The following is a 25,242-nucleotide window of genomic DNA, read 5'->3' as shown; positions in this document are numbered from 1 at the left end:
TTCTGACTCATAGCGACCCTACAGGACAGAGTAGAACTGCCCAATAGAGTTTCCAAGGAGCACCTGGCGGATTCGAACTGCCAACCTCTTGGTTAGCAGCCGTAGCATTTAACCACTACGCCACCAGGGTTTCCAGGTAGTTAACTATTTCCCTTTAAAACTAAAAGGGATGAACCACATGTCTCTACCTCTTCTTCCTGAAACTCCACTAAACAGTAGGTAGACAAAATGGCATAAAACCTCAAATACAAAAAGAATGTAAAGGGGAGATTCAGCCACAGATACAAAAAAAAAAAAAAAAAAAAAACCATAAAGGGAGTCATGCAGCACCTGCCCACCGCAGAATGACCTGACTGGGCCCAGTGTGAGCTCTGGGCCTGGCCCTCCTCCAGCCAGCACCACAGCCAAGAGGCATGCGCACTTGGCTGGCCGCTGCCTGCTGCTCCCCTTCTCCTCCTGCTTCAGGAAGGCCAAGTCAGAGGCAGCAACCCTCAAACTGTTCACCCTGCTTGCTGAGGGGCCCAGGCCTAGAAGACAGCACCCTCAGAGAGGATGGAGGAGAGGACACGTGGGTGTGCTTCCTCTCAGCGATTTTAAGGAAACAGAGCAGCAGCTACAACAAAATGGGTAGAAGAAATGACGGGAACTGTGGCACCAACCTACATATACCAAACATCTCTCAGAAGAACTTATCTAACTGAAATTTGAATTCAGATGTACCTGTTCCTAAAAATAAAAACCTCCGACCTGGAAGGGACAGTGCAGCAAGTGAAGCATTTGGAAATTCCAGTACAGCAAATGAGGCTTTAACTTAATTTGTCAGGGCATACTCACAAAAGAATACAGAATAGTAAACAAGGTACAGTTCAGTTATGGTTATATGGTTAATGAAGGAAGTACCGTGGAGAACAGGTATTTCAAAATATCTTCAATGAAAAGTAGCTTTAGTTAATCAACAATCTCATAAAGCTCTTCACTCTGAGTCACTCACTAGCAAGTGCTGCAACTGATAAGAAAGTTGGTTCTTACACTGGACTGCAACAACACGTGCCATTAAGGTCTCTGCTGACACTATGCTGACGGAGACTTTTTAAGGATAGAAATTAATTTATGTTCAGCTATAGGAAACAACAGTAGTCAAACTTTACCTGCGCCAAATTGAATTTGGAATATGGAAACACAAAGGTGAAAGAAAATTTAACAGACCAAAGTGATTTACCAGAAAACAAAAAAGCAAATGATACTTTGCTTAGTTATTTTAAAAACATGGTGGTCTTGAACTTAAAGCCGGAAACAAGAGAAAACTTTGAAGAATCTCAAAGAGAAACCAAGTGAAGTATTTCCATATCCTGATTTTCTCCCTCCACCCTTCAATACTCTTGGCTTACATAAATTAGCTATCTCAAAATCTAAAAAATTAGAAAGCAACAGTGGAGCTACCAGAAAACTCTACTGAACACTTGATAACTCCTTTACTGAAAATCCAAAGAATACAACATGTGACTACACAAACAGAGAGAACAAGATCGTAAATTAATTTATATACTTCAGCAGTTACTGAACAAACTGATCCTCTTCTCCAAAGTTACACCCAAAGACAGACAGCCAAAACTTTGATTGAGTCCCCAGGCATCATGGGTAGATAAAAGTCAAGAAAAAAAAATAATTCTGGTTCATGTGAGCTTGAACAAAATGCTTCAAAATGAAATTGGACCAATGTTAGCAAATATAAATGGAACTCTTGACCAACATCTCAAAATTAAAGTTCACCCACCACAAAACAACTAATTGCAACTTATGATGACTTCAGGAATACCAAAAGCTCCATTTTAAATCCATGCCAAGAACTGTCAAACAAGCCTACTACCACCCAAACAACTCAATCACTGCTTAAAACGGTCTCATAAGATGTCTGCCAACAAGGTCTACCATAACAGTTTCACCTACACTTTTGTCTTTTCAAAGAATCTGAGGCAAGAAATTAGCCCACCAAGGGCAAAAAAAGAAACTTCACCCAAAAACATATTACTATTTATCACCTTCATTTATATCTAAGGATAAGTGCTCACCCATTGACCAGAAACAACTTTTTTCCCATATATCTCCATGTGAGCAAACCTATTCCAAGAAGTCCAACTAAAATATGGTTCATTTTTCTGGATCACAAGTATTAAATTTTAAAAAAAGAAAACAACGGCTTGATATGATATGGAATGGAACTTGTGAAAATTACTGCTGAGATGTCATTATATATAACTCCAATGGCTTCTGTAAAGACATACTAGACAATCTTTTGTATGTTATGTTTCAAACAAATGTTTCACTTAGAAAACTAAACCATTCTATTCAAAACATTTGTTCTTTTGTTATGATTGTTTCTGAGGTATAGTTCCATCATCAATAAACAGTATAACTGACTTAAAAAAAAGAACATAAAGGAAGACAACAACTATAAAATTTTGGAAGCTACAAAGGAGACAGAAAAGCTGTAAAGGGCTTAACAGACCAGAGAATGTTTGAATGCTTCTGCAGTAAGACAAGCACAAAAGCAATGCATCTTTTACTATGTAGCACCACAAACTGGAAACTGGAGGAACTATAACTAATGTATATGTGCAGGGGTCGGGGGGGAGGCATAGGCATATATTATTTGGAAGAGGTGGGTTCAAGTGAGGCTGAAAGCAGGAGGAACTCGACAAAATGTGAGAAGCCATCAGACTCCTCCCCACCAATTCTCCTGCTCCACTAACACTGCAAAGAATGAGAATTCCAGAACACTTAACTGTGCCTCAAGTTGCAGTATTGAAGGATTCTATGGGTAAACATTAAGCAATGCAGAAAGCATCAAAAGAAGATGGAAGGAATACATCTTTAGTCACTGTACCAGAAAGAATTGGTTGACATTCAACCATTTCAGGACGTAGCATATAATTAAGAACCAATAGTACTGAAAGAAGCCCAAGCTGCACTGAAGGCACTGGACAAAAACAAGGCTCCAGGAGTTGATGGAATACCAACTGAGATGCTTCAACAAATGGATGCAACACTGGAAGCACTCACTTATCTATGCCAAGAAATCTGAAAGACTGAAAAGATTCATATTTGTGCACATTCCAAAGAAAAGTGATCCTACAGAATGCAGAAATTATTGAACAATATCATACGCAAGTAAAATCTTACTGAAGATAATTCAAAAACGGTTGCAGCACTATATTGACAAGGATGTGTCAGAAACTCAAGCCAGATTTAGAAGAGGATGTAGAACAAAGGATATCATTGCTGATGTCAGGTAGATCTTGGCTGACAGCAGAGACTACCAGAGAGATGTCTACCTGTGCTTTATGGACTATGCAAAGGCATGTGACTGTGTGGATCGTAACAAATTATGGGTAACATTGAGAAGTATGGGAATTCCAGAAGACTTAATTGTGTTCACGCAGAACCTGTGCATAGACCAATAGTCAGTTGTTCAAACACGAGGAGATACTGCATTGTTTAAAATCAAGAAAGGTGTGCTTCAGGGTTGTATCCTTTTACCATATTTATTGAATCTGTATGCTGAGCAAATAATATGAGAAGCTGGACTATATGAAGAACAGCAGGGCATCAGGACTAGAAGAAAACTAATTAACAACCTTCAATATGCTGATGACACAACCTTACTTCTTGAAAGCGAAGAATACATGAAGCACTTACTGAGGAATATCAAAGACCATAGCCTTCAGTATGGATTACACCTCAACATAAAGAAAACAAAAATCCTCATAATTGAACTATTGAGCAACATCACGATAAACGGAAAAAGACTTAAGTTGTCAAGAATTTCATTTTACTTGGATCCACAATCAAAGCTCATGGAAACAGCAGTCAAGAAATCAAAAGATGTATTGCATTGGGCAAATCTGCTGCAAAAGACTTCTTAAAAGTGTTAAAAAGCAAAGATGTCACCTTAAGGACTAAGGTGCACATGACCAAAGCCATGGTATCTTCAATTTCCTGTGAAATTGAATTGCAAGTTGCGTGTGGAAGCTGGACAATGAGTAAGGAAGATCAAAGAACTGATGCATCTGAATTACGGTGCTGGCAAAGAATGTTGGTGTTAAACGCTCAACTGCTAACCGAAAGGTCGAGAGTTCAAATCCACCAGCCGTTCCTTGGAAACCCTACGGGACAGTTCTACTCTGTCCTATAGGGTCACTATGAGTTAGAATCAACTTGACAGCAACGGATTTGGTTTGGTTTTATATTTTTTCTGCCAAAAGAACAAATAAATCTGACTTGGAAGTAGAACAGCCAGAATACTCCTTAGAAGGGAGGATGGTGAGACTTCGTCTTATGTACTTTGGATATGTTATCATAAGGGACCAGCCCCTGGAGAAGGACATCATGTTTGGTAAAAGGTCAGCAAAAAGAGGACAGCCCTCAATAAGACGGACTGACACAGTGGCTGCGATAATGGGCTCAAACACAGCCTCAACTGTAAGGATGACACAGGACTGGGCAGTGTTTCATCCCATCAGAGCCTACTCTGCAGCACCTAACAACAACCACCACCACACACTACCAGGCATCCCTACCCCACCCTAAAAAAGTACAGAGGTTAATTTTCTAGAGACGGTAAACCAGAGGAAATCTAGACTCAGGGACATGAGGCACAACTGAAGGGGCTCCATACTGAAAAAGATGAATTATATAAAAGTCTCATTCTAAATAGCGAAATTCTAGCCCCCACTTGATGCAAAAAATACTGGTGATTAGGTCTGTCAATCCCTAACAAATGACTGGAGGATTTCCTCTCTAAATACAACTGAGAAGCTGGTGGGTCCACAAATAAAAGAGTCCAACTAGATTACCTATTATAAAGCCAATCAGTCAAGAAACCATGCCCCCACACAGTTCCAATCAGCTCACTAGCAGAATCTCTTAAATTTGAATAGATGGCTAAGAGTCACCAGATATTTAAGCAAAGCCTCTAACAAGAAAGGCAGGCCAAAACAGTAAAAAGGAACTCTCAGGAAAAGGGTCCCAAAAGCAGAAGAAAACATCAGAAAACCCAAACAAAAACAAACTTCTCATTAGTATCCTCAGAAGGTTAAGAGAAAAAATTGCCAGAGAGTAAACCGTCCATCTCTAACTCAAAAGAAAAGGCAAGCTACAGACAGAAAGAAAATATCTGTAAAACACCTATCTGATATAGAGTTCATATCCAGAATATATAAAGTACTCTTTCAATTCAATAAAAAGGAAACAAGCAACACAACTTTCAAAATGGGCAAAACACCTGAAGAAACACTTTATCAGAGAATATATAGGAATGACCAATAAGCACATGAAAAGATGCTCAACATCACTACTTGTCAGAGAGTTGTAAATTAATACCATAGTAAAATACCATTACACACCCACTAGAATGGGTAAAATTAAAGACTGACATTACCTAGCAAGTGTTGGTGGATGTAGACCAACTAGAATTTCATACATTAGTAGTAGAAATACAAAACGGTACAGCCACTTTGGCAAACAGTTCTTCTTACAAAGTTAAGCATACAATTTATACATACTCACAATTCCATTCTTAGCTAGCTATTCACTCAAATGAATAAAAATATACGTCCATGCAAAGACTTGAATGAAAATGTTCATAGTAGCTTTATTTGTAATAACCAAAAACTGGAAATAGTCTAAATATTCATCAACTGGTAAAAGGACAAAGTATGGTACATCCATACTATGGAATACAAATCGGCAATAAAAAGGTATGGAATATTAATACAGGCAACAACTTGAATGAATCTAAAAAGAATGTTAAGTTAAAGAAATCAAACTACAAAGGACTACATATTGTATAACTAAACATTCTATCTATATAAGGCAAAACCTTAGTGACAGAAAACAGGTCAGTGGTTACCTAGGGCTGAGGGTCAAAGAGAGAACTGACTACAAACAGTATAAGGAAACTTTATCAGAAGATGGAAATGTTCTAATCCTTTATTGTGGTGGTGTTTACATTCTTACAAACTTCATTAAACTGTACACTAAAAAAGAAAAAGAGAGAGAGGAGATAACATCCAAGAATCAAGAACAGAAAATAAAAGACAAGGAGCATGCAGAGAGCATAAGAATCCTTAGAAGGTAAAAGTATAAATTTTAAAAATGAAGTGAAGGTTTAAAAAAAGAAAGTAGAATACCTCAGAAAGTAGAACAAAAAGAGAAAAACATGTAATTTAAACACAAAATATAAAAAAATTACACCATCGGTTCAGAAGCCCAACATCCAGATAAAAATGACACAAAAAAAGTGAACAATGAAAAAGCTGAGAAAATTATCAAAATGATTCAAAAAAAATTTCCCTAACTGAAAAACACAAGTAACCAAATCAAAAGGACCATTGTGTTCCCAGTACAATGACTGAGCATACCATCATAAAAAGAATGCAGAAATAGTTTAAAGAAAAAAAAACTAAAAGCTTCCAGAGAGAGTAATCACATACAATGGATTAGAAATCAGAACTGCACTGTCTTCACAGTAACACCGAGAGCTGGAAGAGAGTCAAGAAATATTTTTAAAATTCTGAAGGAAAATGATTTCCAACCACAAATTCTATATGCGCCAAACTATCAACCAGGTAAGAAGGTAAAACCACCAATTTTATCAAACATGCAAAAATCTCAGAAAATCTACTTCTCACACACTTTCTTCTGTAACATTGCTGGCAGATCTGCCCAGCAAAACAAGAAAACACAGGTAGTCCTAGACTCACAACACAGTTCCATTCAGATAACTCAGTCGTAAGTTGATTCTGATACAGGTCAAATACCTCATTTTTTTTGTTTTTTAGTTTTCATTATTGTTGCCTTTTATTATCAGTACCTTTATAAATCATATCTTTGTCTTTGGAGGTTTGAAACAATACATAGAAACCTACAGATATATTTCAACATTATACGTAGTATGTATTAAGATGTACCAAAAAAAAAAAAAAAAAACCCTGGCCTAAGTGCATTTCATCATAACTCGAATACATCGTAAGTTGAGGACTAACTGTACACCATTAAAGATGAAGAAGTTGAGAAGAGGAGTAGAAAACAGGGAATCCAACAAAAGCAAGAAGACACTCCCAAGACACTGGTGAAGGGAAGATTCAGGCCTATAATACAGGCCTAAAGAGCAATCAGCCCAGATGCAGGCAGGCAGATGGTAACCTAGAGGAAGGTCTCCTAGTTTATAAAGGGAAGGAAGAAGAGACAGAGGAGGAGGGGAGGGAGAGGGAGGGAAGAGAGGAGGAAGAGGAGGGGAAAATTAAGAAGAGGAGAGAGGAAAAAGGGGAGAGAGGAGGAAGAGGCAAAGAGGAGGGAAGGGGAGAGCAGACACAGAGGAGGAAAAGGGGGGGAGGGAGGGAAAGAGAAGAGAAGGGGAGGAAATGAGAAGGTGAGGAAAAGTGCATCTACAGACTACCTGATAGGTTTACCACATGGAAAATTATTTATGAGGAAGTGTCTATAGGGTATATAAAGGTTTATCCTTAGTTAAAAAACAGGAGGAAAACAAAAATACAAGGCAATTATTAATGCCAAGAAAAAAACAAAAATTAACATAAGAAAAACAATCCATACTTTTGGCTCAGAAATGAGCAAGATTTAAATCTCGACAATAATGTAAATATTACTGTTTAATACTACTGATTTTACTAACCCAAAACCCATTGCCATCAAGTCGATTCCAACTCACAGCGAGCCAACAGGACGGAGCAGAACTGCCCCATAGGGTTTCCAAGAAGTGGTTGGTAGATTCAAACTGCTGACCTTTTAGTTAGTCCTTCTGATGAGCTGTCAAGCTCTTAACCACTGCACCACCAGGGCTCCGACGTTACTAAAACCTGGGATATACTCAAATGATGAGAAGAGGGGAAGAAAATCAATAGGTAATATCTAAAACTGATATATCAAGAGTAGTCGCTTATACTTTTCTTTTGGAAATACTTAATACCAAAAGGAACAGCCAAAAGAGTTGACAGTGGTTGCCTCTGAGAATGGCATGACGGTTCAGGAATCATACAGCAAAGTATTACGTTGCGTGTGTGAAAGAGATAAAGTTTTGATACTATTTGACTTTGATTATATGCATCTATCACTTTGATAAACATAAAAATTAAAAATAAAATAAACAGACACTACATGGGAGCTCTGGTGGTGCGGTGGTTAAGAGCTACGGCTACCACCACCAACTGCTCTGACAGGGATCACAATAGAGGGTCCCAGACAGAGCTGGAGAAAAATGCAGAACAAAATTTTAACTCACAAAAGAAGACCAGACTTACTGGTCTGACAAACCCTGGTGGGTAGTGGTTAAGAGCTACGGCTGCTAACCAAAAGGCCGGCAGTTCAAATCCACCAGGCGCTCCTTGGAAACCCTGGGGGTCAGTTCTACTCTGTTGTATAGGGTCACTATGAGTTGTAATCAAGTCGACAGCAGCGGGCTTGGTTTTTTGGGTTTTGTTTTGTTTTGTTTTACTGGTCTGACAGAGACTGGAGAAACCCCGAGAGTATGGCCCCCAGACAACCTTTTAACTCAGTACTGAAGTCACTGAAGGTTATTCTTCAGCCAAAGATTAGACAGGCCTATAAAACAAAAAGAGATCAAATGGGCACACCAGCCTAAGGGCATGGACGAGAAGGCAGGAGGGGACAGGAAAGCTGGTAACGGGGAACCCAAGATAGAGAAGGGGAGAGCGTTGACATGTCGTAGGGTTGCCAACCAATGTCACAAAACAACATGTGTATTAACTGTTTAATGAGAAATTAATTTTCTCTGTAAACCTTCATCTAAGTACAATTTAAAAAAAAGCTCAGCTGCTAACCAAAAGTTCGGCAATTTGAATCCCCCAGCCACTCCTTGGAAACTCTATGGGGCAGTTCTACTCTGTCCTATAGGGTCGCTATGAGTCTGAATCAACTCCATGTCAAGAGTCTGGTTTTGTTTTGTTTGGTTTTTGGTATATGCTGGGCAATATATCAGTGTATCTCCATTTTCATTTCTCTTACTAGTTGTATAAAAAATTATAGGCAGGTTAAAAAAGGATAAACAGTTGCCACTGCCTTAATTCCAACCCGTGGTGACCCTACGTGGGTCAGGGTAGAACCGAGCTCCGTAGAGTTTTCAATGACTGATTTTTCAGAAGTAAATCACCAGGACTTTCTTTTGAGGAGCCTCTGGGTAGACGCAAACCTCCGACCTTTAGGTTAGCAGCCATTCTGCACCACCCAAAGACTCCACAGAAAAGGATACCCACCCAGTGCCGTCGAGTCGATTCCGACTCATGGCAACCCTACAGGACAGAGTACAGCTGCCCCAGAGAGCTTCCAAGGAGTGCCTGGAAACTGACCTCTTGGTTAGCAGCCCCAGCACTTAAACCACTACGCCACCAGGGTTTCCATGAAAAAAGGAAAAGGACACAAACAAGTATAAAGTACCTACTTCATGTCTGCCCTAAGTTAGGCTTTTTCTCCCGTTAAAAGAAAAAGGAATTCAAGGCCAGTACCAAAGGAAGCTAGCTATTTGCTGCCTGTCTATAGCGGCAAGCACCAAATCTATTAACTTTTGAAAACCGCCTCTTTAAAAGCTATAGGAACTTACGATGCTAATGCCTATACTGAATTTATAATTGAGTATTTGGTGTTATGAATCAGCAGGGAAACTCTGGTGCTGTAGTAGTTAAGAGCTACGACTACTAGCCAAAAGGTCAGCGGTTCAAATCCACCAGGAGCTCCTTGGAAACCATATGGAGCAGTTCTACTGTCCTACAGGGTCACTATGAGTTGGAGTCACCTTGATAGCAGTGGGTTTTGGTTTCGGGATGAATCAGCACTAACAGAAAAAAATGTTAGCAAAGTTTTAACTTTGAATGCATTCTACTTAAAGTGTGCAGACAAAAAAAAATGCTTGTACAGAAATAAAAGGAAAAAGTTATACACTTACACTAAAAAAAAAAAAAAAGACAAAACAGCATGACCTGAGATACCTCACCCTGGCTTCATGCACTTAAAAAATCAAAGATAAAATAAATATTAAAACAATTTTGAATTATGTAGGTAAAGGTAAGTCTCTACGAGGCAGAAATAAAAAAGAACCTAAAAGCTTGAAGAATGAGCATTAGTTGAAGCTGAGGCAGTCAATGAAGATATCAGATCAGCTATATACTCTACAGGCTGGGGTTGACTATGACACCAGTATACACCTAAGTATACAGAAGAGTTCTACCTGTGTTCCCTACGTAAGGCCAGGAGCTGGCAAGGGCCTATTCCATCCTACTGAGCAAGAATCTAGAAAAACATGGCCCAGCCCACTAAGACTAGAGAAGCTGCACAGAAGTGAGATACCAGCTTTAGGCATTAATAAAGAGTTACCCTAAAAAAAATAGGAAACTCAAGCATGTGCTGAGAGAGTACATGGCCCAAAATACATTATCAAAAAGATGCAGGAATCCAAGTCAAGAAACAAACTTAAAAACCGGTCAAGAGCAATGAACTCTATTAAGTAAACTATAACATAGTCTGCTGGTTGCCAACCCCAAAACCATTTTCCCCTTCTTCCCTACTAAAATTAAAACTCCAGCTTTATTCAGTTCATCAATGGACCCTACTTTAAGGTCACATTTTGCACTCTTCCTAACAATTGAGAGCCAGTAAAATTAAGCGTTAAGTTGTTGAGTTGGCCTTCCAGGAGATCTCATTTAGGGGGACAATTCAGCTGGAAGATGAACCACCTTTAAACCTTCCCCTTCCTTCTACCTGGAACTTAAAATAACTACAGTTCCAGCTATCGTGCTGTGACCATGGGACAACCTTAAAAATGAAACCACACGTTAAGGATGATATAGAAAGAAGACAGAAAAAACATGATCCCTAATTACTTCACAGAGTTGTCACAAAAGCTCTAAAATGCTTCTCTGAACTCATTTTAAGCTAAAGATAACCTCCTAATCTGTAGAAGCCACTATATCCCAGTTTGTGTTACAAACAGCCAAACTCAATTCTTAACAGGCACAGAGCAAATGCAAAAACTCCTCACAGTAACGTCTTCACAACTCACATGGAGAAACAGGAATCTCAAGGAAGACAACTCCTCCTGAAGATTAAATCATGGTCAAAATTTACAAAACATATGAAGATATCTATTACCAGAGTCAAAAAGCAAATGACAGAATTCCAAAATCTGCTTTAAAATAGGTGTGTTCTAAATGTTCAAATAGATAAAAAGAGAATATAATCCTTAAGGCAGTAACAGCAAGATCTGCTGCCGCAGAGTCGATTCTGACTCATAACAACCCGACAGGACAGAGTAGAACTGACCCATAGGGTTTCCAAGGAGCAGCTGGTGGATTCAAACTGCCAACCTTTTGGTTAGCAGCAGAGCTCTTAGCTACTTAGCCACTAGGGCTCCAGCAAGACATTATAATTTTTTTCTTTTTTTTAAAGCAAATTGAAAAATAAAAACAGAAATTCTAGAAGGAGTTCACTCTTAAAAGTTCACCCAGTATACTAACAATAAGCATAAATTTGAAGACAGAGCTATAGAGATTACCCATAATGCAAAGATAAAGAGAAAACATGAAAGAGAAATTAAAAGACATGAAAAACAAAATGTAAACCCCAAAACATATACTTAGTTAACTGTTCCAAGAGAAGGAAACACAGTTAAGTGACAATACTTAAAGACACAGAACAAAAATTTTTCAAAAATAGAAGACAGAACCCTCAGAATGAAAAAGCAGTCCAAGCCTGAAGCAGGATAAACAGGGGGCCAACGCTTCCTATTAGCAAAAATAGTTATCAGAAGACAAGCTAAAACAAAATCTTTAGTTACAGGAAACAACTATTAGAATTCTATGCCCAAATATCATACAAGAGGACAAAATAGTAACATTCTTAAACATAAAAAGAATAATACAGTTCACTACTCACAGATCCTGGAAAAAACCACTATACCACAAAAAGAAGGAAAATGAACCAACAAAGCAGCAATGGCAAAAAACAATGGCAGTGAGCAAAAACATCAGTAATGTTTAAGTCTAAACTAAAAATGACTATAAAAAGAAGATACCACAACAACTAATTTGGGGGGTTAAAAATAAAGTGGAACTAAAATACAGATAATAAACAGAGATTTTGCAAGAGAAAGAGTTTAGGGGGAATACAAGGCATCTTGAGGTCCATGGCTTGGTTCAGAACTTAGTGCAGGTATTAGATGCGCAGAAAAATATAAAGCATGCACATTAAAAATTTAAGGACAATCACTAGAAGGAAAAAAAATACAACATATAACCTCCATATCAGCAGATAATTAAAAAAGAACAATTAACACATGTGAGGAACATACCTCATAGTTCAATCATGCATACAAGACTAAATGGCCAGCCCAAAAGCAAGGAAGGGACAGGAAGGTAGGAAGGGACAGGAAAACTAGAGGAACGCAACAGGGAACCCAGAGTGGAGAAGGGGAGAGAGTGTTCACACATCGCGGGGTTGGCAACCAACATTACAAAACAATCTGTGTATTGTTTAATGTGAAATTAATCTGCTCCATAAACTTCCACCTAAAGCACAATAAAAAAATATAGAAAAAAAAAAAACCTCAATCACAACAACAGAAGGAAAAAAGGGAGGGAGAAAGAAAAAGGAAGAAGTACATACAGGCATGGTAAATAGATAACACAAGATAAGACTTTTAAAAATTACTTCAGAACCATCCCGAAAGCCAACCCTTCAGACAGGGATTGGACTGGACTATAAGACTGAAAATGATACCGGTGAGGAGTGAGCTTCTTGGATCAAGCAGACACTTGAGACTACATATGCAGCTCCTGTCTGGAGGGCAGATGTGAAGGCCGAGGGGGACAGAAGCTGGCTGAATGGACACAGAAATGCAGGGTGGAGAGAAGGAGTGTGCAGTCTCATTAGGGGGAGAGAAGGTAGGAGTAATTGTAAGGTGTATATAAGGTTTTGTATGAAAGACTGATTTGATTTGTAAACTTTCACTTAACGTACAATAAAAATTTTTTCTGAATAAAAATAAAAACTTTAAATGTTTCAGTCATTACTATAAATGCAAAGTAATTTGCCTATGAAGACAGATTCTCAGACTTACTAAAAAAAAATCAAGCTTTATTATATTTACAGGAATATTTGTTACCATGCAATTTGGAACTGTGAAAAACTGAAAACAACCTAAATGATAATCAGTAAGGGAACTGAATAAATTGTAGTATATTCACGTGACAGAATTCTAAAAAACAAATCAAATGAAGTAGATTTTTAGGGACTGATGTTGCTAGATCTCAAGTTCAGACAGCACACATACAATATGATACCTTTTCTGTAAAACAATACAATACTGTATGGTGTTTATGGATACATACATGTAGCGTAAATATTAAAACACAGATGGGCGGAGCAGACACTAAAATGGTAACAGTTGATTCAGACTGGACAGAGTACAAAAACAAATTAAACTGAATTTTTTAAATGTATCATTCTTTTTTAAGTAGAAAGGAATATGTGAAGCAAATGTGAATTAACATTTGTTCATTCTAGGTGGGAAATAACATACGTGTTCATTATATGTCCTATATTGTTCAGAAATATTTATAATAATTAATATGTAAATATAAATATATAATTAATATTACTAAGCATGTAGTTAATATGATTTCACAAATTTAGAATGATACACGTATATGTGTGTATCTTCGGTAAGGTAACAAAAATAAAATCGTGCAACCCTAGATCAGACCGTGGTATCTCCAACTGCCTCACAGGCATGCGAAAGCTGGACAACGAATAAGGAAAATCAAAGAAGAATTGATGCCTTCAAATTATGGTGTTGGCAAAGGATACTGACTATACCACAGACTACCAGAAGAACGAACAAATCTGTCTTGGAACAAGTACAACCAGAATGCTCCTCAGAAGCAAGGATGGCAAGACCATCTCACTTACTTTGGACACGTTAACAGAAGGGACCAGTTCCTGCAGAAAGACATCATGCTTGGTAGAGGGTCAGCGCAAAAGAGGAAGACCATCAGTAAGATGGATTTGATACGGTGGCTACAACGACTGACGCCAACAGCAACAATCATGAGGATAGCGCACCACCAGGCATTTTGTTCTGTTATACATAGGGTCACTATGAGTCAGAACACTCTCGATGGCACCAAACAACAAGATCAATTTCTAAAACCTTGGTTTTGATTCCACCCAACAGTTGTTCCCTACCTGCCCCTCTCTGCCTACTTCTGGGAGTGACCAGGAAACAGCCAGGTGGGAGGTGGGGATGGAAGGTGACAACTGCCAGGTGCTTGGCGCCTACCCTGGGAGCACAGACCTACAGGAGCCAGCCAGGACTCCTTATGGACCCTGCACCAGAAGCTCAGGCCACCCACCTAGCTGACTCAACAGAAACCTGGAGCAGCCCTGTGGCCAACCCTAGGACAAGCTGTCAGCCCAGATAACAAGAAGGTACTCTGCTCTGAAGTTTAGGAGACCTGGGCTCAAACCCCTCGGTTGTAGTGATTTAGGGGGTGAAGGTGGGGGTGACGTAGAAAGTAAAGAGGAGAAATGTGGGGAAGTCACTGCAAAGCTGTCCAATGAAGTGGGCTTGGATTCTCATGTTCTAGGATTGTCTAAAATGTGCTAGTAGTAGGGCAGGCATTTTTTTAAACAAGAACTTTACTTAGATTACTTTAAATACTTAAAATTGTGAAATTTTATAAATATAACAGGAGTAGACTTAAAAAAACTCCCACACTCACAAAAAAAAAAAAAAAAAAGGTTGAGCAACACGCAAAAGTCGCAGCTTACCTCCTGAAGGAAAGAATTAGTCTTTCATTTTGAGCTAAAATAGTAATGCCTTAATAATGCAAATTCTCAAGGGATTTCTGACCATTTAATTTTTGCAGAACCCACTCTCAACATGGTTTCAAAGTACAATATTTAAAATCTTAACATATCCTCTCTGTATCTGTCTAAAACTATAGAAAATACCAAACCCACTGCTATGAAGTTGATTCGAACCCACAGACACTACAGGACAGAACAGAACAGAACAGCCCCATATGGTTTCCAAGGAGTAGCTGGTGGATTCAAACTGCTGACATTTTGCTTAGCAGACAAGCTCTTAACCACTGTGCCACCATGGCTCCAAAATTTTACAAGTATATAAAATTTCTAACACAGGCATACCTCATTTTATTGTGTTTCACCTTACTGCAGATATTATGTTTTTTACAAATTGAAGGTGTGTGGCAACCCTGTGTCAAGCAATTCTATTGGCATCATTTTTCCAACACCATGTGCTCACTTTGTGCCTCTGTGTCACATTTTGGTAATTCTCACAATATTTCAAGATTTTTCATTATCATTACAGCTGTTATGGTGATCTGTGATCAGTCATCTTCGATGTTACTACTGTAATTGTATGGGGGAACCATAAACATCACCCATACAAGACAGAGAATCAGTAAGCACTATGTGTGTTCTGACTGCTCCACCGAGCGGCCGTTCCCCCACCTCTCTCTCTCTCCTGGGGCCTCCCTAGTCCCTAAAATGCAACAATATTGAAATTAGGCCAATTAAATAAGCCTATAATGGCCACTAAGTGTTCCAGTAAAATGGACTTGCGTGTCTCTCACTTTAAATCAAAAGCTAGAAATTAAGCTTAGTGAGGAAGGCACGTCGAAAGCCAAGACATGCCGAAAGCTAGTCTCTTGTGCCAAACAGTTAGCCAAGTTGTGAATGCATACGAAAAGTTCTTGAAGAAAATTAAAAGTGTTACTCCAGTGAACACACAAATGGTAAGGCGGAAGAGCCTTATTGCTGATATGGAGAAAGTTGTAGTAGTCTGGACAGAAGATCAAACCAGCCACAACATTCCCTTAAGCCAAAACCTAATCCAGAGCAAGGATCTAATTCTCTTCAATTCTGAGGGAGTTGAGAGGTGGAAAAAGCTGCAGAAGAAAAGTTTGAAGCGAGCAGAGACTGCTTCATGAGGTTTAAGAAGCCATCTCCATAATCCAAAAGTGCGAGGTGAAGCGGCAAGTGCTGATGTTGAAGCGGCAGCAAGTTATGCCGAAGACCCAGCTGAGACAACTGATGAAGGTGGCTGCACTCAACCACAGATTTTCCACGTAGACAAAATAGCCTTACATTGGAAGCAGATACCATCTAGGATTTTCATAGATAGAAAGAAGTCAGGGCCTGAATTCAAAGCTTCAAAGAACAGGCTGACTCTCTTGTTAGGGGCTAACGCAGCTGTTGTATTTAAGTTGAAGCCAATGCTCATCTACCATTCTGAAAATCCCAGGGCCCTTAAGAAATATGCTAAATCTACTCTGCCTGTGCTTTAGAAATGGAACAACAAAGGCTGGATGACAGCACATCTGTTTACAACATGGTTTATTACTAAATATTGTAAGCCCAATGTTGAGACCTACTACTCAGGAAAAAAGATTCCTTTCAAAATACTACTGCTCATTGACAATGCACCTGGTCACCCAAGAGCTCCGACGGAGATGTACAAGGAGATTAACATCATTTTCATGCCTAAAAAACACAACATCTATTCTGCACCCCAAGGATCAAGGAGTAATTTTGACTTTCAAGTCTTATTATTCAATACATTTTGTAAGGGTATAGCTGCCATGGAAACCCTTGTGGCACAGTGACTAAGTGCTAGGCTGCTAACCAACAGGTCAGCAGTTGGAATCCACCGGGGGCTCCTTGGAAATTCTATGTGGCAGTTCTACTCTGCCCTATAGGGTTGCTACGAGTCAGAATCAACTCAATGGCAGAGGGTTGGGTTTTGTTTTTTTAATAGCTGCCATAGAAAATGATTCCTCTGACGGATCTGGGCAAAGTAAATTGAAAACCTTCTGGAAAGGATTCACCATTCTAGATGCCACTAACAACATTCCTGATTCGGGGGAGGTCAAAATATCAACATTAACAGGCGTTTGGAAGAAGTTGATTCCAACCCTCAGGGATGACTTTGAAGGGTTCAAGATTTCAGTGAAGGAAGCAACTTTAGATGTGCTAGAAAAAGCAAGAGAACTAGAAGTAGAGCCTGAAGATGTGACTAAATTGCTGCAATCTCATGATAAAACTTTAACAGATGAGGAGTTGCTTCTTATGCATGAGCAGAGAAAGTGGTTTCTTGAGATGGAATCTACTCCTAGTAAAGATGCTGTGAACATTTGTTAAAATGACAACTTAGGATTTAGAGTATTTTATAAACTGAGTTGATAAAGCGGAAGATGGTTTGGGAGAATTGCCTCCAATTTTGAAAATAAGTTCTACTGTAGGTAAAATGCTATCAAATAGCATTGCATGCTACACAGAAATGTTTTGTGAAAGGAAGAGTAATCGATGCAGCTGACTTCACTGTTGTCTTGTTTTAAGATACTGCCAAGTCACCCCAACCTTCAGCAACCACCACCCTAATCAGTCAGCAGCCATCAACACTGAGGCAAAACCCTCCACCAGCAAAAAGATTACCACTTGCTGAAGGATCAGATGACGGTTAGCATTTTTTAGCAGCATTTTTTAGTTAAGGTATGTACACTTTTTTAAGACATAATGCTACTGCACACTTAATAGACTATAGTGTAAGCGTAACATTTATATGCACTGAGAAACCAAAAAATTTGTGGGACTCGCTTTATTGTGATATTCGCTTTACTGCAGTGGTCTGGAACTGAATCCACAATATCTCCAAGGTATGCCTGTAAATCACTTCAGTCTGTGGCAGTTAAGAATATACGCATTAAATACAAAAGTATTCACCAATAAGAGTTTTAAATCCTAATCACTATACATCAAAAATTGCAGCAATACAAATTCACTTTAGTTCAGTACTGTTTGTTTTTTTTTTGAATGAACACCTATGTATAACGAGCTTCACTTAGAAACCAACTGTCCCTCAACTGAATTTACCTACTTTCATTTTCCTCTTTCCTTTTATTTTTTCAATATACAATCGAACCCTAAAACCTCCACCACTCTCTTCAATCCCCTATAACCAGGCTTCTATGCAAACCAGTGAACTAACACTGCTGTATCAAGAAGTTTTCTCGGTCCTTCACATCCTTGGCAGCATCACCATCAACCATTCTATCCTGAAAACTCAATTGTCTGTGTTGCTACTATACTGTGAAGGTTATTTCCTGATAGTTCATTATGTCCTTGGCAACCTGTTCTCTTACTCTCCCAAATGTGGATATTCACCATAGCTTTGTCTTCAGTTTTCTTTTTTCTCTAAAAATGTCATTTGATTTCCAGTTTTCCATCTCTATGCAGCTCCAACCCTAACCTCACTCCGTAACTTTAATCTTAAATTTCCAAGTGAAAAATGCCAGCTACATCGAATCTGATATGCCCCAAATAGATCTTTCTTTGGTATTCCAATATATACTTTCCTTCCTCTATTACTATTAGTGGCATCACCATTTCACAGTGATCAATCTTGATATCTCAAAATCATCTTCAATTATTCCATTTCCTTTACCCAACAATCATTCTTTATTTTCATTCTTCCTTTTTCACTCCCACATCTTTACAGTAAGAGAATCATAAGTTTTTCAGTTTCTAACCTACCCTTTCAAATCTATTCCATATACTATCAAACTAATTTTATGAAAATACTATTGTTTTGGATCTTTACAGTTCATTATCTTTTAAGGTACTATCAGCTCATGATTGCCCCTTCCCTGAGAAATGACCTATCCTCAATCCACAGGTATCTCCCTAACTGCATCTGAACAACTCAACACTATTGCCTGGCTATGGTTAACTGGTCTAGGGGGGGACACCTCACTCAAGCCAAGCCAGAGTTCCGCCCCCGCCCCAAAGGAAAATGATATTCATACTTAAATTTCAGCCCTCAATCTAGGGTAGTCTCTAAAGACAGGAAACAGGAAATATCAGGTGAGCTATGGGCATCTTTCACCACAGAAGGCAGTATATAACATGGTAGTTGAGAACCTGGGCTCTGCATTCAAGGCAAACCTGGTTTTTAATGATACCCCAGACTCCAGGTAGACAAGTATCTCTCTTAGAACTATGATAATCTTATCCATAAAATGAGAATAGACTATCTACTCATAGGTTTGATGGGAAGATTAAATGAGATAACTGGCATAAAGCACTTAGCACAGTTATCTGGCATACAGTAAGCTCTCACAAAAGTTAGCTACTGATTACAAGAGTAGCAGAGAAAAAGAATGATGCAGGCATACAGAGAAAAGCAGAAATAAGACTAATTCAATTCCTTTTTTGAGTCACGGATAAATTTCTATTCCAGAGTTCTTGGCTCCTAGATCCTGAAAGTAAAATGTCCTTTCTTTGCTTATATAAGCTTGTAGTCAATTTTTCTTTCATAGGAAAGCCCTACCTTTTATAATTGTACAGTATAGGAATTTAGAGGAGGCTGTGCATCGTCTTTAAAACCTTTAATGGTCTCCATATCCACCAGACAAAAGCTGAAATGAGTACCCCAACATACATTTTAAGATAACTATAGTATTTATCTTGACATCTTGACCACACCCATAGATATAGGAATAAAACGAGGCAACAAGTGGCATTTGAGTCAAATAATGCTGACGTACTACCACTCCCCATTCAGGGTCTCTTTATCTTCCCTCTCTTGATACTCACTCTATCTTATTTTTTCTTTCTGGCCTTCAATCTATTGATGATACTCCCTGAAACAGTTCACCTCACTGTTGGTGTTTACTGACAAACGAAAGCATGACTTCCTCTGCTTGGTGATCCATCTACCCATAATTATAACATGCTACAAAGGGGGGAATATCAAAGAGTAGACCTACATATACTTCATCAAGGCTTAAAATATCTATGATTCCCTCCTACCTTTGCTAATTCCCATTATTTGAATGCTAGAACGATAGCTATAATTCCACTACAGTGCACTCTCACTTACAAAACATATCAACAGAACTACAAAAATACTGCTTTGGGACTCACAATCCTAGACAGGTTACACATCCATTGTTCCTGCTGATCAAAAACTGCCCAATCAAAAATAAAAGCTTCTGCTTTTGCTACACACCTAGATAAAGAAGTTGAAATGTTTCCTACCTTCTACAGAAAGGAAGAAAATATCACATTGCAAGTGATAAAACTTTCATAGCAGTAATGAAGATTAAACCTATTTCTCCCTGATATTCCCAGAAGTTCAATCGGGTAAACTGTTTTTGGCCACAAAAGAAAAAACATACCTCCCTCACTCCTACAACAAGTTTACAAAAGTGTTCAAAAAAAGATAGCCCCAAAAAAAGGTAGCCAACCAAGTGAAAAAGAAAGACTTGCTCAAGAGGCTAAATGTCTGAAAATATTGGGTGTTCAAAGTTATTTTTAAATTACACATGCACAGATGTAGTAAAAAAGAACACAATAGAAACTAAAATCCTTGTGTTTTCTTTCGAATTAAACAGAAACTAGTAGAATTAGTAGTATAACTTCTTTATGCTCTACTGCCATTATAAACTAACTATGATTAGTCAATTCACATCCACTTAAGGCTTTCTTGATTCTGTAGGAGCAGCTAGTAAAGTCCAAACCTGACTCTATATTTTTATCTTTTCAAAGTATCCATCGACATGTTTATTTGGTTCAATCTGTTTTTCAGATTTTACAAAATCTGTTTAAAACTTTAAGTCAATACTTGGCCCAAATTCTCTCTTAAATTACAATATTTGAACAAAAGACTGACATGTCCTCAAATAGCAACAAGTGTAGCATCCTAAGCTACTCAAAGTATTTCAATATTTTTGACAATCCTTACCACTCTGGCTGCTCTCTCCTGAGATTCACATTTCCTGCAAAACCATGGTCCAGTGGGTACTTGAACAATGCCATAGCAAGCTGTTGGAAAATAAAACGTTTGAAAATATGTTAAGATTTAAAGAATCACGGAAAATCAGATACCCTTTCAAAGTGCTATTAAACTACCTCTCAAAATGTTCAAGTAAACTACCTGCTTCATAAAGAATTAAAACATTTTATACTCTACTTATACATACCTCATACAATTAAAAAGTAATATTGTATGACATTTTAATGAAAAGTTTAAATACAAATCTTCTGTTACTTCATTCAAGTAAGTTTCAAAATACGCTACAATTTTTTATTATTTCTTCTTTTACAAAAAAAATTTTTTTTTTTTTTTTTTTCAAGATTGGGTAAAATCTAACAGATATTTTGCATGGAATAACTTAGAAATTCATTCAGTCATTCCTATATTTTATAGTTAAATTAATGAAAATATTTCAAAAGCATCTTTCAAAAAAGCAACTGATACTGCAGAAAACAAAATGTAAAGTTAAAAGTGAAATGCTTCCACTTATATGGAAAGTCTGGAATACACAAATCCATAGTGGTTGTCCAGGGCTGCAGAAGCTGGGGTGATATGCGGAGTGACTGCTAATGGGTATGAGATTTCTTGTTAAAGTGATGAAAATGTTCTAAAATAGATTGTGGTGATGGCTGCACAACGCTGTGAATATACTAAAAAATCACTGAACTGTACACTTAAACGAGTAAATTGTATGGTATGTGAATTATATCTCAATAAAGCTATTATTTAAAAAAGTGAAATGTATGTCTACTGCTAAGTATATAACGTGATGGACCCAACAATTCATCTCAGTATATATCCTGTACCTAAATGACAGCCTGGTCTTAGCAATTTGTTTAATAGTAATATATAATTAGTGAAAAATGGAAATATTTCCAAAAACACTAACACCCAACCAAAGTTCTCACATGAGCCTGCTCAACAGAAATTTGAAAACAAATATTGGAACTTAAATACAAAAAATATAAAATCGACAGAAATTTCTAAAACTCCAAAAGCTAATTTTCTAATCCCTTTAAAACATCTGTAAATATGTCAAGGTTAAAAGTGTTCTATAAGACAAGAAACACAGCAGTAGTGTTCAAAAACTTTGCTCTCAAGAGTCTAATTTTGCTTCTCTCTTCTTACCTACAAAAAATGGTTAAATCTTATCTTGGAAACAATTCTAGAAAGGAAAATTTAAGATTTAAATGAACATTTTCTATATTGAGAGATGAAATTACTCATCAAAACTTGATTAATTTATCATCCAATTTGTAAGAAATAACCCCATAAACACGTGCCAATGAAGACTGTTAATAGAAATACTATGCATCAGCCCTAAGACCTTAAAATACCTAGGTTTGACATGCCATCTTAAAAAAGAGTGTGCAACTTTGCTTGTCCTTAAGAAACTGGTAATAACTGCATTCTGACGTTTATTCACCGTCTCAGAATCATCACCACTGCATGTAAGTCTCCTTCACAGTTCCCACATTCCATTCTATTAAGAATGCACTTTAGCACCTTACGTTCAGATTTTCCTTCCCCTCATTTGGGAGTCTTTTCCAACACACTACTAAACAACATGTGCATCACTCAACGCCAGATTCAGAAATAGGAAAAGGGACAGGATGCTGAATAAACATGGAGAGGGTTAAGAGCCACCAAAAAATTACCTAGCTTGTTTCAGTCACAACTTCAATGACCAAAAAATATCCTACTAGTTTCCTCGGGTTTTCTGAATATCCAAAAAACTCACCAAATGGAAACACCCAAAAATAAACTAAGATGTTTCCCAAGTCACTGGTGACACCACCACCTCCTCTTGTCTTCAGTAACAGAAACCGAAGAAGAGGCCTGATGCAACCACTTAAAACAGCCTTATCCACCAGCCCAGGGCAGCTCAGCCAAGACTCTCCAGCATCAGCAGGAGTGGGGGGTGGCGGCCTCTCGCCGTCTTCTCCGCAGGAGCTCCCAGTCCACAGCAGCAGTGCCTCCGCCAGAAAGCTTGGGGTGCAGCAGTAACCGCCTTCCCTCACTAAGGGGGCAAGGCAATCCCCCTTCTCCCCTCACCCTCCCCATCGCAGGGAGTCGCGTTCCGGAGCCAGTCTCCATACCACAGGAAGTCTCCAGACACACTGCGGCAGACAGGAGAAGGCAGTGAAGGGGGAGGGGTCTCAACGTTCCCAAACCCAAACCCACAACCATGGTGACAGGAGGGAGGGGCGCACGCTCAGCGCCCCCCTTCACTAGCCCAGGGCGCAGGGCGCAGCCCCGTACCGCCCCCTCCTCCAACCACCGCCTCGGAAAGTCTCCAGACCCACGGCTCCGGGCGCAGGCGGCGGCCAAATGACACTTGAGAGAGTGAGAGCAGAATCACATGACAGTCCAGGCCACACGCACTTTCTCCCACATGCACAGCCCACACCCCCTCTACCCCTTTGCAGACCCTCCGAGTAAATCCTGGACCGCAGAATAGGGCGGGGGTGGGGTGGGGGGAGGGGCGGAAGGGGAACCGGCAGTTGATGCCAAGGTGGGGGAAGCGGTGACGGTTGGGAGCAGGCCGGGTTCGGCCCGGCGGGCGGTTGGGTGTTTACCTTGATGCACCGCGACGCTGCAGCCGTGCCCGTCGCAATAAACCAGCGGGTTCTCGGCCCAGCCTCTCTCGTCTGAGCAAACGCAACAGCCTCCAATCATCTCCTTCATACTATGGGAGACCTCGTCCTCCAATGACACGGGCCGGTCGCTAGAGACCATCTAAGAGGGAGTTGGGGAGGACCATTAAAAAACACATGCAAACCAATTAGTGCTTCCCCCCGCACAGCCACCCAGGGCCCCGCTCCCTCCCCAGCGTCCCGGCCCCCGCCCGCCGCTCGGCCGCTCGCTCACTCGGGCTTTGCCGCTCAGTCACTCACGTTCCGCACAGGAGTCAGGAGCCATGTCCTTGCTGACTCCCCCCACCTCCCCTCCACCGCCTCCACCGCCTCCTCCTCCTCGTCTTCTTCCCTCCCCACCTCCACCCGGCCGCTAACGCTGAAGCCTGGAGAGGGCACACATAATCAAGTAGGCCTCCGCACAGGCGCACTGGGGGGGGCTCCCGCTGGGCCCGGGGCAGCGAGGGAGGGGAAACAGGGCTGCGCTTCCTCCTCCGAGCGTCACTCGGCGTGCGCGCCAGCCCTGAGGCGGGCGTGAGGAAGGAGGCCGAGGAGAGGCGAGGCCTGCGTGCGCGCCGCCGCGTCCGGCCTGCAGCTCCAGCCTACCTCCCGGGCCCCTCTCCCTCCCCCGCGCCGGTCCCAGCGGCGGAGGTGTGCTGCAGAGGGTGGGAGCGAGTGGAGCCGGCAGCACGCCGAGGCCTGAACGGGCCAACGGGGACGCGCACGCGGGGGCGGGGACGTTGGGGCCGCCTCCTGCAGCGCCGGTCGCGCGGGCTGCGTGTGCACGCCGCGGAGAGACTTTAGATGGAAGGGAAGGGGGAAGGATGATGCTAGGGGCCGGTTGTGGGTTTTGTTAGAGTAGCTGAAGGGCACTCTCAAGAGGGCGAGGGGGACCAACCTCCTGCACCAGGAACCTACCTCACGGCATATTCCTCAAGAACTGGCCCGTGAGTAACGGGTTGGGCATGAATGCCAGCCTTCCATGAGCGGTGTAATGAAGCATGGCTTCCTGCAGTTGGCCATGCTAACTTCCCAGTACTGCCGCAGCCTCTCCACCCATTAAATTCACATCCTGGACTCTACCCAAAGTTCACCAAATGTAAGTGCCACCAAATCCACTGCCCATTTACACACCACATTGGCTCCAGTGACAAATGAAAGTGCATCACAGACTGAAGGTCAAAAGCCTGTGTTAGGGTTATACCGGGAGAGGACTAATAACATCAAGACTACCCTGAGCTTGGTGTGTAGGAGTACACAGAGTTGTTTATCAGGAATTTAAAAAAAAAAAACAAAACCACCAGTTGCCGTGGAACCCATAATATGAAGATCTGGAAAATGCACTTATGCGACGCTAAAAGATGAAGGAATCCAATTTATCCTAGGCAGTCACGAAAATGTAAACACCATGAGATGCTGGAGTCAGTTTTGATTGAGGATTTCTCAGATCTGGCTATGTTCTCCAAATTTACTGTTGAAAATTTGAGGTCATTTAGTGGCAGGAAGCAGAAAAAGAGGTCCCTCAGATACAAAATGGATTAGGCCTATCTGAATACATTAACTAGCACACCTGGCTACTAAGCAAGCTGTTGTAAGATCTTCTTCCCCCTCCCCCAATCCCATATGTATCCATGTAAGCCCAATATTGATTTTAATCAAAAACAGTGTCTAGTTATA

At 40.1% G+C, this 25,242-nt stretch overlaps 1 protein-coding gene and 1 pseudogene across 11 annotated transcripts in view; one reads left to right on the top strand and one right to left on the bottom strand.

Moving 5' to 3' along the window:
- Positions 1 to 24,276, bottom strand: part of MLLT10 (MLLT10 histone lysine methyltransferase DOT1L cofactor) — a 308,932-nt gene extending 284,656 nt beyond the window's left edge. For 6 of the 11 annotated variants that reach the window (XM_003410556.4, XM_023548873.2, XM_023548874.2 and 3 more), the window contains exons 1-3: positions 23,801 to 23,900; positions 23,509 to 23,668; positions 20,858 to 20,937 (exon numbers count right to left, since the gene is read on the bottom strand). In XM_003410556.4, coding sequence (XP_003410604.1) covers positions 20,858 to 20,937; positions 23,509 to 23,668 — 240 coding nt within the window. In that variant the 5' untranslated portion in view covers positions 23,801 to 23,900. Of the gene's footprint in view, positions 1 to 20,857; positions 20,938 to 23,508; positions 23,669 to 23,800; positions 23,901 to 23,925; positions 24,085 to 24,171 lie in introns of those variants that run through there. The other 5 variants (XM_023548872.2, XM_064284905.1, XM_023548870.2 and 2 more) reach the window with 5 other exon arrangements.
- LOC104845962 (protein FAM217A-like) lies at positions 569 to 1,972 on the top strand (annotated as a pseudogene).
- Positions 24,277 to 25,242: the final 966 nt, after the last annotated feature.

Source organism: Loxodonta africana, chromosome 4 (assembly GCF_030014295.1).
Source record: "Loxodonta africana isolate mLoxAfr1 chromosome 4, mLoxAfr1.hap2, whole genome shotgun sequence".
Taxonomy (NCBI): Eukaryota; Metazoa; Chordata; class Mammalia; order Proboscidea; family Elephantidae; genus Loxodonta; species Loxodonta africana.
Note: the sequence above shows the minus strand (reverse complement) of the source record. Positions and strands in the feature narration are given on the sequence as shown.